This window comes from Artemia sp. Qi Xiang Cuo, chromosome 15, assembly GCF_049724085.1.
Source record: "Artemia sp. Qi Xiang Cuo chromosome 15, ASM4972408v1, whole genome shotgun sequence".
Taxonomy (NCBI): Eukaryota; Metazoa; Arthropoda; class Branchiopoda; order Anostraca; family Artemiidae; genus Artemia; species Artemia sp. Qi Xiang Cuo.
This window is the reverse complement of record NC_142808.1, coordinates 60,905,543-60,920,408: the sequence shown is the minus strand read 5'-3', so window position 1 is coordinate 60,920,408 and position 14,866 is coordinate 60,905,543. Positions and strand designations below refer to the sequence as shown.

At 34.5% G+C, this 14,866-nt stretch overlaps 1 protein-coding gene across 1 annotated transcript in view; it reads left to right on the top strand.

Moving 5' to 3' along the window:
• Positions 1 to 8,635: 8,635 nt before the first annotated feature.
• The window catches only part of LOC148943946 (NEDD8-activating enzyme E1 catalytic subunit-like), a 9,545-nt gene continuing 3,314 nt past the window's right edge, over positions 8,636 to 14,866 (top strand). Inside the window, exons 1-2 of the mRNA XM_089101296.1 lie at positions 8,636 to 8,896; positions 11,457 to 11,655. Coding sequence (XP_088957422.1) covers positions 8,651 to 8,896; positions 11,457 to 11,655 — 445 coding nt within the window. The 5' untranslated portion in view covers positions 8,636 to 8,650. The remainder of the gene's footprint in view (positions 8,897 to 11,456; positions 11,656 to 14,866) is intronic.

Below are 14,866 nucleotides of genomic sequence, written 5' to 3'. Positions count from 1 at the left end.
ACTATAATAGTTTTCTATAGTTATTCGAAGATATCAGCATAATAAAATCTTTAAAAACTTTTACGCAAGCTTATATTATAAGGTCGGATTTGTAAGAAATGTCCTTCTAATTTTAGAATTAATATCAAGTTGCTATGAATCCGGGTTAAGGCAATGTCCTTTCAGGGTATGTTGAACCCTATGAATTTATCTTTGTACATAAATTCCTTATTTTACAATACAAACCCTTTCTTAGAAGGATGGACTTTAGCTACGTTTGTTTGACAAAAAGTGCGGGAACATATCTTTTTATAGCGTGACACTGACGAGAGAAGTCATTTGGGTTTTTGGCTTTGATCAAGCTTCTCGTCTGTATTTAGAATGTAAGTCTAATGTGTTCCTTGCTCTTTCTTAATTTTATTATGTTAAAATCCTAGTAAATGGGTATATATCCCATTCTTTAATATTATTAAATTCTTTTAAGCAGGAACATATTAGTCTTAATATATAAGTTATAATGCTTGCTTTCCTTTAATAATAATAAAAAACCAACAAAGAAAAAAATCTCTTAAAAAAACAAAACAAACGAGACTGTGGCCAGTGGAGAGAAAAGAAAACAACAGAAACAAAACAACGCGGATATTTCGCCTGTATACAAACAAGGCGTCTTCAGCACGAAAGACACACAAGAAGAACAAGATAAAAAAAAATAACATAAAACTAAAAACCAATAAAACCACCACCAAAAAAAAAAAAAAATGTACAATTGGCGCAAACTAATCCACGTAGGGAAAAGATGCTAATATAGAGTTACTGCAGTGAGGACACCAGAGTAACTAAGGAAAAATAAAAAAACTTAATTACTTTAATTATTCAGTTGAGAAATACTCATTTTGTTAGATTTTACTGAAGCAAATAGTTTTGGTCTAGCAGGTAAAATAGTCCCCTGGTAATTATTTAAAATATTAACTCCCTTATTGTCTGTTGATTCACTCTTTAGAAGGTTATCATAAATTGGGTCAATATTTAAATTACCCGTGTCCCTATTTATGGAAAGGTTAGCAAACATGTTTTTTAATTTCAATGGCTTCCTTGGCCCATTGGGTGTACCCCTTATCATTACAAATAGCCAAGGCTTCATCAAATTTTACAAAATGATCTGGTTGAAGCCAAATATGCTCTGCTAAAGCTGAAACGAAAGTTTCTGGAGGCTTGCTTAATTGTAGGGTTTTTTCTATTGAGTTTCGGTGTTCAATAAACCATTCAACAAATTGTTTGTGAGTCCTACCAATATAGAACTTCCCACAAGAACACGGAATTTTATACACCCCACTTACTATAATTCCCCGAGTTAAATCCTTACCAGAACTAAAAAACTACCCATTGGCCTCAGCGATTGAAAACATGTATCAATACCAAAGTTACGTAAAACCCGTGAAAGTTTCTCACCCAATCCAGGTACATATGGCAATGAAATGAAGCTTTTTGATACAACTAAATCTAACGATTGAGAAACCTCAATAACCCTACTATTATGTTTAACCCGTCTATTTTAAATTATTTTATCAATGAACTTAATTGGATAGCTATTACAAAACAAATATCCATCAAGTATAACAAGTCCGAATCCAGAAATTCCTGGGAACAAATTCTAAAGGCTCTATCCACTAGTGAAATTACCACCCCCCTTTTCACCGACATAGGGTGGCAAGAATGAAAATTTAAATACCTATCATTGTGCGTTATTATCATTGTTGGATTGGACTCCTTAGACCTATTTTGTAAGCATTTAAATAGTTTTGATAATAATATTAAATTTACAGTTGAGTTTGAAGATAATAATAAATTACCTTTTCTGGATATTTTCTTAATAAAAAGGGATATCCATTTACTTTTCTTGATTTACAGAAGACCAACGTACAATGACAGGTATTTAAATTTTAATTCTTGCCATCCTATATAGGTGAAACGGAGGGTTGTAATTTCACTAGTGGATAGAGCCTTTAGAATTTGTTCCCAGGAATTTCTGGATTCGGAATTGTTATACTTGAGGGATATTTTGTTTTGTAATAGTTATCCAATTAATTTCATTGATAAAATAATTGAAAATAGACGGGTTAAACATAATAGTAGGGTTATTGAGGTTTCTCAATCTTTAGATTTAGTTGTATCAAAAAGCTTCATTTCATGGCGATACGTACCTGGATTGGGTGAGAAACTTTCATGGGTTTTACGTAAATTTGGTATTGATACATGTTTCCAATCGCTGAGGCCAATGGGTAGTTTTTTTAGTTCTGGTAAGGATTTAACTCGGGGAAATTTAGTAAGTGGGGTTTATAAAATTCCGTGTTCTTGTGGGAAGTTTTATATTGTTAGGAGTCACCAACAATTTGTTGAAATGTTTATTGAACACCGAAACTCAATAGAAAAAACCCTACAATCAAGCAAGCCTCCAGAAACTTTCGTTTCAGCTTTAGCAGAGCATATTTGGCTTCAACCAGATCATTTTGTAAAATTTGATAAAGCCCTGGCTATTTCTAATGATAAGGGGTACACCCAATGGGCCAGGGATACCATAGAAATGAAAAAACATATGTTTGCTAACCTTTCCATAAATAGGGATATGTCTAATTTTTATACTGACCCAATTTATAATAACCTTCTAAAGATTAAATCCAAAGTCAATAAGGGAGGATAGATTTTAAATAATCACCAGGGGACTATTTTACCTGCTAGACCAAAACGATTTACTTCAGTAATAGCTAACAAAAGGATTATTTCGCAACTGAATAATGAAAGTAATTTACAGTTTTTTATTTTTCCTCAGTTACTCTGGTGTCCTCACTGAAGTAACTCTATATTGCATCTTTTCCCTACGTGGATCAGTTTGCGCCGATTGTAAATTTTTTTTTTTTGGTGGTGGTTTTACTGGTTTTTATTTTTATCTTTTTTTTTTTTTCTTGATCTTCTTGTGTGTTCTTTCTGCTGAAGACGCCTTGTTTGTATACAGGGGAAATATCCGCGTTGTTTTGTTTCTGTTGTTTTCTTTTCTCTCCACTGGCCACAGTCTCGTTTGTTTTGTTTTTTTAGAGATTTTTCTCTTTGTTGGTTTTTTTTCATGGCTGGCCAGTTCGGCTTAAGATCTTTCATTTAATAATAATAAATTTTACTTCTAGCAATTATATGAACAATAATTGATCTTTGATTGTAAATAATAATTATTGAATTTTGATTTATAATGAAACAAAATTAAAAAATAAATTAACCCTAATAGATTTAAATCACGTAATTTATGAACAAAAAAAGAGACCTTTTCAGCTGTCTAAGGACTTAAATTCTGTTGAAAACATTTTAAGAAATAGCCTTCAATCTGATAATTTTAGACGAATTAAGGAAAATGCCATTAAATCTTTTCGCCATGATTTTTATTTGTCCAAGGGTCGTCTGGTTGAAAAGTTTAATAAACTTTTGTTTAAGAATTTCCAAGATTCAGATGTTTTTTATCCTCGTCATTGTCTGGGTCCAGCAATTAAGAATTTGTCTTCTAAGCCTCTTAATATTCAACAGGAAGCCGTTTTGTCGAAGGGTTCTAAGTTCTGTTTTCCAACACCAGTCTCCTATTCAAAAATAATTTCAAAGGTGGAGTCAAGAATTATGGCTTCTATAGATAAGGTTGATACTCCTCAAGAACTCAGAGCAGAGATCGTAAGAAAACTAAACACTTTTAATATGAACTCAATTTTTAAAGACATTTAACAAAAAAATTACATTAAAATCCTTTCGGACTTGGAAAAGGATAAGTTCCTTACTGTCACCTGAGCCGATAACAGAAATATGATCACAATTAGGAACACTGAAGACTATAATAATCGATTGAATTCGATTATTTCTGACACTATTACATGCAAAAAACTTGATTTTGATCCTACAGATAAATATGTAAAATCAACAAGAAAGGAATTAGAGTCAATGAAAAATAATTTTCACATTACCCCACAGTTTTATAACAAATATTATCCTAGGGATTGTTCGGCACCCACAATCTATGGTTTAAATAAGATTCATTAGATTGGATTCCCCCTCCACCCCATTGTGTAAAGTTTTCTGTCACCTGTTTCAAAATTAGAAAAATGACTATCGGTTGCTTTGCGTCCATTTTTGGGAACACAAAAATCCTGTTTAAACAATTCAACCGACCTTACTAATTAATTGCGAAATTTCACGCTGGAGAAAATTTCAATTCTTTGCAGTTTTGATGTTGTGTCCATGTATTCGAAGTGTGATTTAAAAAATTGCAAGGATATTTTAAAAAGTACATTAGAAAAACACTTTGATTTAATACAGGATGTGACGTTAGCCAGTTTGGATATTGATGTCATTAGGAGACTAATTAGTCTGGTAAATGAATTTTCTTTTTATTTTGATTTTCGAGGGGAGTTTTATAGACAAATTTTTGGGTTACCTATGGGGGCTTCTCTTTCTCCTTTATTGGCAAATCTATTCATAGATGCCATTGAAACCTCCTGTATAAACAGTTTTAGAACCTCCCCTTGCTTCTGGGGTAGGTTCATGGATGATGTGATGTGCGTTTGGAAACATGGATGGGACTCATTAGACCTATTTTGTAAGCATTTAAATAGTTTTGATAATAATATTAATTTTAGAGTTGAGTTTCAGAATAATAATAAATTACCTTTTCTGGATATTTTATTAATTAAAAGGGATCTCCATTTACTTTTCTCGATTGACAGAAAACCAACGCACAATGATAGGTATTTAAATTTTCATTCTTGCCACCCTATGTTGGTGAAAAGGGGGGTGGTAATTTCACTAGTGGATAGAGCCTTTAGAATTTGTTCCCAGGAATTTCCGGATTCGGAATTGTTATACTTGAGGGATATTTTGTTTTGTAATAGTTATCCAACTAAGTTCATTGATAAAATAATTGAAAATAGACGGGTTAAACATAATAGTAGGGTTATTGAGGTTTCTCAATCTTTAGATTTAGTTGTACCAAAAAGCTTCATTTCATTACCATATGTACCTGGTTTGGGGGAGAAACTTTCACGGGTTTTACGTAAATTTGGTATTGATACATGTTTCCAATCGCTGAGGCCAATGGGTAGTTTTTTTTAGTTCTGGTAAGGATTTAACTCGGGGAAATTTAGTAAGTGGGGTGTATAAAATTCCGTGTTCTTGTGGGAAGTTCTATATTGGTTTGACTCACCAACAATTTGTTGAAAGGTTTATTGAACACCGAAACTCAATAGAAAAACCCTACAATTAAGCAAGCCTCCAGAAACTTTCGTTTCAGCTTTAGCAGAGCATATTTGGCTTCAACCAGATCATTTTGTAAAATTTGATGAAGCCTTGGTTATTTCTAATGATAAGGGTTACACCCAATGGGCCAGGGAAGCCATAGAAATTAAAAAACATATGTTTGCTAACCTTTCCATAAATAAGGATACGGGTGATTTAAATATTGACCCAATTTATGATATCCTTCTAAAGAGTGAATCAACAGTCAATAAGGGAGTAAATATTTTAAATAATCACCAGGGGACTATTTTACCTGCTAGACCAAAACGATTTGCTTCAGTAATAGCTAACAAAAGGATTTTTTCGCAACTGAATAATTAAAGTAATTTAGAGTTTTTTTATTTTTCCTCAGTTACTCTGGTGTCCTCACTGAAGTAACTCTATATTAGCATCTTTTCCCTACGTGGATCAGTTTGCGCCGATTGTACATTTTTTTTTTTTTGGTGGTGGTTTTATTGGTTTTTAGTTTTATCTTGTTTTTTTTTTTATCTTGTTGTTCTTGTGTGTTTTTTGTGCTGAAGACGCCTTGTTTGTATACAGGCGAAATATCCGCGTTGTTTTGTTTCTGTTGTTTTCTTCTCTCTCCACTGGCCACAGTCTCGTTTTTTTTTTAGAGATTTTTGTATTTGTTGTTTTTTTTTGTCATGGCTGGCCAGTTCGGCTTAAGATCTTTCATAAACTAAACTATAACTCTAACTAAAACTCTAAGCTAAGACTCTAAACTAAAACTCTTAAATACTATAACTCTGACTAATACTGTAAGCTAATACCAAACTGAAACTCTAAACTAAAACTCTTATCTAAAACTAAACTAAACGAAAAGTGCATTGAAAAACTCTAAGGTATGACTCTAGACTAAAACTCTAAACTAAAACAGTTACCTAAAACTAAAATACAAGTCAAAAAACACTTAACTAAAACTAAAATAAAATATAACTCTAATTAAAACTCTAAGTGCTGAGAGTCTAACTTGAAACTCTAGACTTTGAACTACAACTAAACTAAACTATAACTCTAGCTAAAACTGCAAGCTAATGTCAAACTAAAACTCTAACCTAAAACTCATATCTAAAACTGAACAACAACTCTAAACTAAAACTCGTAACTAAAATTAAAACTAAACAACAAATGTAAACTAAAACTCTTAACTGAAACTAAACTATAAGTCTAAACTAAAACTCTTAACTAAAACTGAAGTAAACTATAACTCTAACTAAAACTGTAAGCTAATATGAAACTAAAACTCTCAACTAAAACTCATGTCTAAAACTAAACAAAAACTCTAAACTAAAACTCGTAACTATAACTAAATTAAACTACAATTTAAACTAGAACTCTTAACTAAAATTAAACAACAACTCTAAACTAAAACTCTTAACTAAAACTAAACTATAAGTCTAAACTAAAACTCTTAACTAAAACTCAAGTAAACTATAACTCTAACTAAAACTCTAAGCTAACATTCTAAATTAAAACTCTGAACTAAAATTAAACTAAACTATAGCTCTAACAAGAACCCTGAGCTCTAAACTAAAACTCTTATCTAAAACTAAACAACACCTCTAAACTAAAATTTTTAACTTAAACTAAGCTATAACTCTTACTAAAACTCTAAGCTAAGACTCGAAACTAAAACTCTGAATTAAAACTAAACTAAACTCTAACTCTAACTAAAACTCTAAGCTAAGACTCAAAACTAAAACTCCAATATCTAAACTGAAACTCTTGACTAAAACTAAATTAAAACTATAACTCTATCTATAACTCTAAATTAAAACTCTAAACTAAGACTATAAACTCTAAACTAAAACTCTTAAGTAAAACTAAACTAGAGATCTAAACTACAGCTCATAACTAAAACTAAACTAAACTATAAGTCTAACAAAAACTCCAAACAAGTTTCCAACCTTGACCCCAATAAATTATTACAACCCCTTGTGCTGGAACATGGCTTGAGGGCTTGAGGGCTCGAGCAAGGCGTGTTATACAGCCCATTTTTCTGTTTGTGCGCATTAATAACATCATATGCGTGTACACAGTAGTTGGTATTTTAATCGCTGATAGTCTATCAGGGTGTGGCTTGTGTCTAAAAATGTGGCTTGTGCGCAAAAGTTTAGCAGCACAAAGCTTAGTGCTGAAACAAATTCAAGTTTTTGCCTAAAAAGAAATTTAAATGATTTGGTTAGGACTGCCGTGTGATGACTGGATGTATTATTTTTCAGAAGCACAAAGATCGTGACGGGCAAATACAGTAATGATTGTTTTAGACCTGAATTTTAATTGACGACCAACTATAATGCCAAAATCCTTCTCTACATCTGCTACGGTTGTACTATGGATTAGACCAGTGGCTCTCAAACTTATTTAGACAATGAACTCCTTTTTACTCACAATATATTTTACTTACCCCTTCTCAGTTACCGGTACTAAGTAAATTATAGCAAAAATATAAATAAAATTGCAAGTTCTAGAGTTAAAGGGTTGTTTTATATTTTTGTTGGCCGGCCGCATGCCCCCTAAAAATTATTGCGTACCCCCAAGGGGTACGCGTACCATACTTTGAGAACCACTGAATTAGACAATTATTACAAGCTATTCTAGGTTTATTCCTGAAGGTATTCTATCCCAAATGCAAAACCCAAATTTTGAAATATTAAAGTTCAAGCTTCAGACATTTGCGCAGCTGCTGATTGAGTTGATAACACTCCTCAAAAGTACTGTCTGTTCTATTGTCTTATGATTGCCTATAATGTCGAAGCCCTATTCGTGGTTTCATCGAATTTGAAATGCAAATGACTGCATCAGAAATATAAATGGTGATTAATCTGAAAAAAACACTATAAACCGTTGATGAAAAACACTGGTATTGAATCCAATTTTATTTTTAAACAATAAATTGCGACTGTAATTATCTTGCACTTGCTAAAACGAGCCCTCTCCGTCAACTCTCTCCGAGCCACTCTGGCACACAGAACATGATGCCTTCCTGAGAATTGTACTCCATCTATACAGATTGAACATCGTAGCCCAAAAAATATTCTGTATTTTCTAAACTATGTAAGCTATTCTCTAAAAACTTTTACCCCCACTTAAAAAATTTGACCCCTGCGTCCGTTTTACAGACGCAGGTATGTGAGCACCTTCAGGTATATGAACTTCAGGTATGTGAGCACATATGATCTCAATCCTTAAGGAAAAGAGTGCTATAAGTGATTGTAAAGTGACTGTCTATTTTTAGTATGTTAGGTACTATATATAGACTTACCCAGAAATGAATATCCATTTTCAAGTATATCTGCTGTTGTACATAGGACATACCTAAAAATGAATATCCATTTTTAGGCTATCCGAGATGGCGTGTAAACTTACCGAAAATGAATATCTATTTTCAGGAATATCTGGTATTACATATAGGCTGACACAAGGAGTTGTAAAGAACATAATCCCAGCTGTTGCCTCTACTAACGCTGTTATTGCGGCAGCATGTGCAACGGAAGTCTTTAAACTGGTGTCAGGCTGTGCGCCAATTATGAATAACTATATGGTTTTTAATGATGCAGATGGCATCTATGCCTACACCTATGAACAAGAAAAAAAGGTACCATTTATAATTAAGTTCTTATTTGAGTCCTTTCTAGATAAGACATTTATTTCATAAAATTTCAATCAAAAGCTCGTAAAGGCAGAATTTGAATTTCAGGGCTCAAAACAACGAGCAAGAAAAAAAATCAAACAAAATTGGTCAAAAGGTTAAAAACCGGTTAAATGCATAAGAAACAAAAAGTTTAAGTTGAAATGACTCATTAGAAACATGATATAGCGAGGGAAACGAGTGAATATGTACCAAACACAGGCAACCCCTGGACAAGTAATAAAAAGGAGAAACCGTCGGGGTGTTGTCAATTTGATTTGTAATGCATGGGACAAAAGTTTTTCTAATAGCAACAACAAAATCTTAAAATAGTATCACAAGGTTAATCAAGGTTTAGAAATAAGAGCTATAGTAAATAAGAATAGAAATCCCTCCACCCCCTTTCTCTCTCTAACCCTATAAAAGGCTTAAGTATCAGGGGACAAAAGTTTTTTCATATTTGAGAGCTAAGCAACGAACTTGGGATAAGATAGAAACGCTCTGAGAAACAACCGGAGGCAGGTGAAATTTGGGTTGGGAATGTCTTTTACAAATAATTATATGGTTTTGCTTGTTTGATTGAGAGACAGAAAGCTTAAAAGGGAAATTTGGGAGTCTCACAATTTTTATTCAGGTTTGCTAAATTCATAGCGTAATTATTACTTCGATAAGCATTATACGCTTACCGTTTTTTGTGAAAATACATAAATCAATACTTCCACCATTTTACGGGTGTTTAAATGGTTTACCTTCCCTCTTTTTTCTACCCCTGTATCTCATAATCTTTTTCTGAACGTTAACTTTCAATTTATAAACATCTCAAATAATGGGAGCTTTATTGTCTGAAGCTCAAATTTGCCCTCACGTGGGGGTGCTAATATCCTTAGGCAGTTCTCTATACCATTCTTATACTGTACTTGTTTTAGGTAATATACATCAATTAATTCAGGGATTCTGAATGACCAGCTAATGCTAAAATACACATGTATTTATTGAAAAAAAAATCAAATGAACCATTTTTTCATTGCATCTTATTTTTCTTCTGTCTGTTTGTCATTTAAAATTATTACTGATATGGGCCAGCGTTTCCGTTTCTAATGAGTTGATATTTCCAATTTCTAACCTAACTTTGAAAAAAAAAGGTTGGCTTGTCGCACAGTCAAACAGTCGTGGCTCAAAGATTTTAGGCTTGTAAGACAATTCTGTTTCGCCTAGTCGAGTTAGGCCCGCTTGTCGAAATGAAAAAATGTTTAAGTTTGTTTATTTCCCCCCCCCCCCCAAAAAAAAGGCCAACAGGCCCCAAAAAAGCAAGGTTTTTGACCAAAATTGTACAAAATTTTGATATCCACTTAAAAAAAACCAGTGATTTCTTTAAATTCTAAACAACCATTGTTTTGTACAGTCAATCCTGACTATGTAATAATGTTTTCTTGAAGGGGTTGCTGTTGACTGAAACAAGTGTAGTCGTGTTTCAATGGAAAATTTGCTATGGCTGGTAAATTTTAAGATGAGGGGCTTTTTTCTACCTTGGAAATTAGTTAAGCTAGAACTTAAAATTTCAGTAATGATTCCAGGGTCTAAAATCTATATCTAAAAGTTGTTGCTTGGGCACTCTCTCGGCTAAGTTAGTATTCCCAAGGCTCAGGAGATTTCACAGAAGATAGTTTTGTACCAATAAAATTTTTATCTTATTTTGCGTTTTTATTCTCTTTATCTTCGGGTCTAGCTTTTGGAAATGCAATTTTTATCATTTCAGCAGGATTTAAGCCAAATCAAGGCTCCCCACCCCCAAATTTAAGAAACAGACGAATAAATCTTTGAAACGTTATAAATCAGTACTTTGCAAAGATACGAGGCTGACAACACTTTCCGTGCGCCTCAGTTGAGCTGTAGATTTATTTCAAAAAGTTTCACTTCACACAAATATTGTCTAAGGCCTTCTAAGGTCACTGCTTTTTAAAGGGAGAAAAGGGTGGAGGTAGGCTTAGATACCCGCAAAAACTTCCATTGCCGCTCTGAATCTACTCTTAAAATTTTTATTTTCCTTTTTTATTTTTAATTATTTTTAATTTTATTTTTATTTTCGATACTTAACAAGTTTGTAAAAAGGCAAAAGGCACTTTAATTAAGTTTAACGGTCACGTTTCAAGGTCATCTAATAGCACTGTTCTTGAAGGCTGGAATATTTCAAAAGCCCCTTAATTTTTGTTGCATTCTTTTTCAGCTAGATCGTATGTTTTTTTTTTATGTCAGTCGAATTGTTTCAAGGTTACACTTTAATGGAATACTCGGTGTTAGCCTTCAGATATTGTTCGATCAATGTTATATATAAATCAAGATATAATTGTTTCATGGTTACGCTTTAATGGAAGACTCGGTGTTAGCCTACAGATATTGTTCGATCAATGTTTTCGACCTTTCTCAATGGGAATTCAGGCTAAATACATATTAAGGTGGCATTAATAATGTCTTCTTGAATATTTTCCTATTTTGAAAACCTCTCTACTATTGTTGTAATCTTTTTCAGAAAGATTGTATGGCCTGCAGTGTGGAGTCTCAGATAATCACGCTCCAAGAAGAGAGTACGCTGAGGGAGCTAATAGATTTTTTTATTGAAAGCCCCGTGTATCAAATGAGGAGTCCGGGTGTCACAATGGTCACAGCAGAAGGAAGGAACAAAACCTTGTATATGAAAGCAGTAGAAGTGACCCTAAAGCTCGTGTCACGCACCCCTGCTGCCATCTATAACTTTTTTTTAACACCATATATTGACACGAGAACCACGTGGTTTATGGTTTTTGTCAGTGAGAATGAAAAAACAGGAATTTTGTCACATTTATGTCTGTTTTCTTGGATGGTTATGTGTGTTGGTCGATTTATTTGATGTTTTCTTGGATTTTGTCAGTGAGAATGAAAAAACAGAAACTTTGTCACATTTATTTGATGTTTTTATGGTCTTTGTCAGTGAGAATGGAAAAACAGGATCTTTCTCACTTGGAAAACCATAAACCACGTGGTCCTGTCACGAGTAGCACCTGTGCTGTCGACATCAATTCACCTATCGTGAATCAATAATTCCTGGATGGTTATGTGTGTTGATCGATTTATTTGATGTTTTTATGTTCTTTGTCAGTGAGAATGGAAAAACAGTAACTTTCTCACTTGGAAAAACAGGAACTTTCTCACTTGGAAAACCATAAACCACGTGGTCCTGTCACGAGTAGCACCTGTGCTGTCGACCTCAATTCACCTATCGTGAATCAATAATTCCTGGATGGTTATGTGTGTTGATCGATTTATTTGATGTTTTTATGGTCTTTGTCAGTGAGAATGGAAAAACAGGAGCTTTCTCACTTGGAAAACCATAAACCACGTGGTCCTGTCACGAGTAGCACCTGTGCTGTCGACCTCAATTCACCTATCGTGAATCAATAATTCCTGGATGGAATTATTGTGTCTTGATCGATTTATTGGATGTTTTTATGGTATTTGTCAGTGAGAATGGAAAAACAGGAACTTTCTCACTTGGAAAACCATAAACCACGTGGTCCTGTCACGAGTAGCACCTGTGCTGTCGACCTCAATTCACCTATCGTGAATCAATAATTCCTGGATGGTTATGTGTGTTGATCGATTTATTTGATGTTTTTATGGTCTTTGTCAGTGAGAATGGAAAAACAGGAACTTTCTCACTTGGAAAACCATAAACCACGTGGTCCTGTCACGAGTAGCACCTGTGCTGTCGACCTCAATTCACCTATCGTGAATCAATAATTCCTGGATGGTTATGTGTGTTGATCTATTTATTTGATGTTTTTATGTTTTTCGTCAGTGAGAATTTTAAAAACAGTGACTTTCTCACTTGGAAAACCATAAACCACGTGGTCCTGTCACAAGTCACACCTGTGCTGTCAACCTCAATTCACTTATCGTGAATCAATAATTCCCCTTAGAAACAACAAATTAATTCCCCTTTCTTGACAGATCAATCAACCAATGACATCATCTGTCAGACTTTAAAAATTTTCGCCTAGAAACGTTTCTCCAGGAATAGATCCAAGTCATTAATGTCTTTGCCTCGGAAACAACTCTTTTGGTCGAACTCCAAAGGATATTAATAACCAAACGCAATGGAAACAATTCTCCAAGAAACATCTTAGCGATGAATTGTTTTAGCGCGGGAATCAGGTTTCTTATTAATTTGAAATGCATTAGTGCAGAGATGCCAAAAACAAAAGGAACACGCCGAAATTACGTTTGGGGATTATTTGGGCGAAACTGTTTTAGACAGGTTATGGAATTATTTCGGCGAAACAGCTAGAGACATTTTAAAAGATGATTTATGAAGAGATTTTGAAAGAGGTTTTGAGTTTGGTCGTTATAATACACAAGTTTCATTTGAACAGTGTCGTGAGGTCCTCTACCCCAACCCCGAAGGAAGCCACCGGTCCTCAAAGGTCCCCCACGCTCCCAAAGGGCCCCCGGCCCCCCAAACGCCCTCCTCAGACCCTCAAAGGACCATTCGGTCCTCAAATGTCCCCAGACCCCTAACGGACCCCCCAGACCCCAAAGACCCTCCCCCGGTCCCCAAAGGACCCCCGGGCCCGAGAAGCGCCGCGGGCCCGGAAAGCGCCGCAGGGGATGCGCCGCGGGGCGGGGGGATGCGCCGCAGGGGATGCGCAGCAGGGATGCGCCGCTAGATGCGCCGCAAGGATGCGCCGCAGGGATGCACCGCATAAAAGGAAACTAAAAGTAAAAATTTCGAAATGTTATCCCCCAAACACCCTCCCCGGGCCCCCCAAAGAGTCCCCTCTCCTTTTTTTTAATACATGCTGGGTGCGGAATTATCTCTTGCTTTAGCAAGATACTATCGGATTGTCAGTCCCACATACAAGTCCCCATAACACCTAGCAAACTTCCCCACTTCACAACGACTTTCTTTAATTTTTTAAAGTGGTATTTTTTTAACTTTTTTACGTATCTTAAAATGTCATGAAATATGCTTACGGCTCTACCAATCGTACTCTGTGCTTGTTCATAGACACGATATGGCTTTCTCACTGGTACTCTATGGCAGGTTAACGACACTACCGAGTTTATTGCATGCATTAAATCAGTATTTTTTGCGCAGTGGAAGGATCAACACACAACTCATATCTGTAAAAAGTGAAGATGAATTATTCGACGAAAGTATGTACACATGAAAAAATCATTGTCGTGTTGAACGCTGACAAGGAGAAATACCTGAACTATGAAACGAGTGCAAGTGGAGATCTTATTGGCAATGTATGCATACGTTGTCATGACAGTGAGGAGTTAAATTCCTTTGGTATACCCAAGAATTTCCATCATGCAAGTGGTGGATATGCGAGAGTAACATTACCAGAGAAATTAGTGCTCAAAGAGAATGCAAACTTAAAAATAATTATCGATGATCAGGGACAACTCCTTGCTACGTCTTCTGGTAACAGATTACCTGTTGATAAATCCTATCATCATCTTTCTGGTATTAGCATTTTAAAGAGAACAAGAAGAAGACAAGCATACCCCTGCACCAACATCATAAATCATATCTTGTCAACGTGTCAAAACTGTCATCTATGTAAAAATAATGTGACAATAGACAATGAAATCGCAGGCAGAATAAAAAGGGCATTAGCAGACAATATCATCAATGAATATAAAGATGAATTGACGGAAAGTGAAACGCAAGTGTACTAATAATGTGTAATAATGTATTTAACGTATTTTTATATTAATATTCTACATGTCCTTATTACATTAAAAATATCATTTGCATTATTTTGTTAAGTTTTCATTATTTTAGGGTATGCTAGAACGTCAAACGTTCAGAATATCTAAAAAGGTCAGAGATGAAAGAAAAAGAATTTTTAGAGATAGAGATACTACTAGCAGACTCAATTTTCTCAATGAAGT